Source organism: Convolutriloba macropyga, chromosome 4 (assembly GCF_964194025.1).
Source record: "Convolutriloba macropyga chromosome 4, txConMacr16.3, whole genome shotgun sequence".
Classification (NCBI taxonomy): Eukaryota; Metazoa; Xenacoelomorpha; order Acoela; family Convolutidae; genus Convolutriloba; species Convolutriloba macropyga.
This window is the reverse complement of record NC_134471.1, coordinates 58,054,376-58,057,419: the sequence shown is the minus strand read 5'-3', so window position 1 is coordinate 58,057,419 and position 3,044 is coordinate 58,054,376. Positions and strand designations below refer to the sequence as shown.

The 3,044-nt window shown below is 40.0% G+C and overlaps 1 protein-coding gene across 1 annotated transcript; it reads right to left on the bottom strand.

The window, feature by feature from the left end:
- Positions 1-1,040: 1,040 nt before the first annotated feature.
- LOC142338556 (uncharacterized) lies at positions 1,041-2,741 on the bottom strand. The gene is made up of 2 exons (XM_075388346.1): positions 1,802-2,741; positions 1,041-1,315 (listed from the first exon to the last, which is right to left on the bottom strand). Exons 1-2 carry the CDS (start codon positions 2,637-2,639, stop codon positions 1,155-1,157), a joined length of 999 nt encoding a protein of 332 aa, XP_075244461.1. The 5' UTR covers positions 2,640-2,741; the 3' UTR covers positions 1,041-1,154.
- Between the last annotated feature and the right edge of the window lie 303 nt (positions 2,742-3,044).

Below are 3,044 nucleotides of genomic sequence, written 5' to 3'. Positions count from 1 at the left end.
AAAAGCTAATTAAATCACTCACAATCTTTTTCGGTCTTATATTTTGGTTTCAGTGAGTTCTAGTCACAGCAACCGAACAGCTTCGGGTGAGCGCAATAAGTGTCTTAACAAATTTCACACATTCAGTTCACATTTCGTTTCTAACTTTCATTTTATCAACACTTTGACTATCCCTGAAAGAGTTTCCACTGTTCATTTTATGTTTTTATAATTTCTAATACCTCTGCTCGATCATTGTTCGGTGCTTCTTATACTTTTCTGTTTACTAGATTACGTATTACTAAAACAGTTTGCGCGTCTTAGTATCCGGGTTTATTTCAGACTGTTTAAATGAAAAATGCTTGTGCAAAATCAATTCTGTGAGCTCTTTTTCACTGAAGGTTTATGTTTGTTCGAATTCTGCTTCTCGGTCCTAATTCAATAGAAAACAAAACTTTGCCATGTATGCAGAAAAAATTCAAAAAATGGACGTCCTGACAGTTGTACATGGTCACCTATTTTGCTAAAACAATTTTGTTTAATTTTGCAGGCTGTACTTTCTTGAGATGAATTTATACAACGTGCCCATAATGACAAAACGGGATTCAGAATTGCCTTTCGCCTATCATTTCTGGCCGTTTGAATTATTTTTGCTAATCTTTTGGAATTACTTGATGTTTTTAGGCTAAAATTAAAATGGATCAGAAGCAATATTTGTGGCGCTGAATCTGGTTGAAACCTTTTCGTCTACAACTTTAAGCCCAGAGTTGGATGCAAAATTCTTGAACTTTTTTCGGGTCTTTCGCATTATATCCTCACCAGCTTAGTGGGCAAGTAACCTATAGCCCCCCCCCCCCCCCAATCATGGTAATTATAACATAAGGGGGGCTATAATTTTTATGAGGGGGGCTATAATGGGAAAGACCCCTTTTTTCTGTTGAGATACTTTTAACCGAGATTTTAATATGCGGTCCAAGGTTTATCGCAAAATCCCCTGATAGTATCAGACGTACAAACGAATAGAGTGGCCAGAAATTTAAATACGAGTGGTTAAAATCTAATTCGTTAAAATCTAAATTGTTACGGTTGTCGGGTCTTAGTCAAACTGCTTGGGTTTTGCGCAAACTGGGTAAAAGTTTGAACTCAGTCATTTGCATGTGTTCTTCACTTCTTTCTCAAGTAATTGTTTTGTAGAGTAGAGCACTAATCACTAGTGCAGACATATTGTTCAATGAAATGGTCGCAGTTCCACTGGTTTCAGAAGTACTTCCGTTCTCTCCCTCATTTTCAGTCGATTCTATCGATCCAGTGTTGCCACTGGACACTCCGCCATGTTCTGTAAACAGAAGAATTACCAAACGGATCTTTTCCGTTTGTGCCCCCCCCCCCCCCCCCCACTTCCAGCTCAGTGGGCGCATATTTGCACCCCCAGAGGCGCGTGCCATATTTTTACATGATGATTTACTATGTGATGGCACGTGCTGTGTGACTGGGGGCACAAACGAAAGAGATCCTACCAAACTCACGTAAGCCTAGCAAAACTCTGGAAAGAGTGAAAATTGATATATTTTAGTTCTGAATCAGTTCTTGCAATTGTATTTGCCTCGCCACCCCTACCTGTAAGATGGTCGTTAACGACATTGTTCAACCGGGTCTTTCCCATTGCAGCCACCACTAAATTATACCCCCCCCCCCACACACACTGAAAAGCTTTCGCGGACCTTCATTAGACTGAAATTACACGTATCAGATGTTTGTCGACGATGTGTTTGTTGAAGCGAAACTCAACAGCTGAAGAAATGAAATATTTGTAAAAACTCACTTTGTGTTGTTGTATGCTCATGTGTTGATTTCGCGACCTCACTTGTCGTTTCATGTTCGCTTTTGGATGTCACGACCTCACCTGTCGTTTCCTGTTCGGCTTTGGATGTCGCGACCTCTGTTGTTGTAGCTGGTTCCTCTTTTGGTGTAGTAAGTATTTTTTTACAATCAAGGTTCGTATCGCACGATTTGAAGTTCGGTTCTTTTTCCTTGTTAATACCAATTTTGTTACTTAAAAAACAGAAGCAATCATTGGCAAAAACGACACTTTTTACTGTAGTTCCTGTAGCTAATTCTCCGTCCGTGATGGGCTGTTTGAACAAACACAAAACATATTCTTCTTTTCCTTCATTTTTAACTTTGCCAGTAGTACATGCTATTTGAGACGTGGAATGACCATACAAGATTACAAATGCATTTTTGGAAGCGTAACCTGGTTGTGTGGTATTGCAGGCCGCAGCGTTAGTCGCAGCTTCTCCTGGGTACTGGTAATTCAAAGCATCCCAATACCATATATCACACGAATCCTGTACTATGGTCCCTTTTCCGGTGGGAACCGCGCAGTGGAAAGTGTGAGCCATATCTTCCATATTGCTTGTATCCGCAGCAATCGCAGTTTCAAACGCCGCGCAATCTGTACCATTGTCCAAAATTGTAGTAGCTATCACAGAAGCATCAGTACTTTTAAGCACTGTCCATGTTTTCTTATAGTCTCCTATAAAGTCGTCCACCCACTTTGTTACTTGCTTTGCAGTGTCATCAAGATCTGTACCGCGGCTTATTTCAAAAACTCTACTAGCGATTAGCAAATCGAGAACGATGAAGGCACACCTCGCCATTTTTTACCACAAATACAAAAAAATGCAACTGATTTCTTACCAATTGCTGTGTCTTAATGGTATGAATTCCCACGAATAGTGAAAAATCAACGTCACTTCTCTGAATTGAGCGTATGGCGGGAATTGATCTTTCTGATAATATAAAGAGAAGGAACTTAATTCTGACAATTGCATCGCCGCGAGATTAAAGATCAAAAGTCACAGAAGAAGTGTCTGATCCTATGCACTATGCGAACAATGAGATCTATTCTGTTATGCCCCTCCCCCAGCTTAATGGGCTTGTATCTTTTACGCCCGCAGGAGCACGTACTGTTTTTTTTTACTTGGTAACATGCTATATAACAACATATACAGAATAGATCTAAACAATGACTGAAAAATGTTGAGCGCAACAAGCAGCTGTAT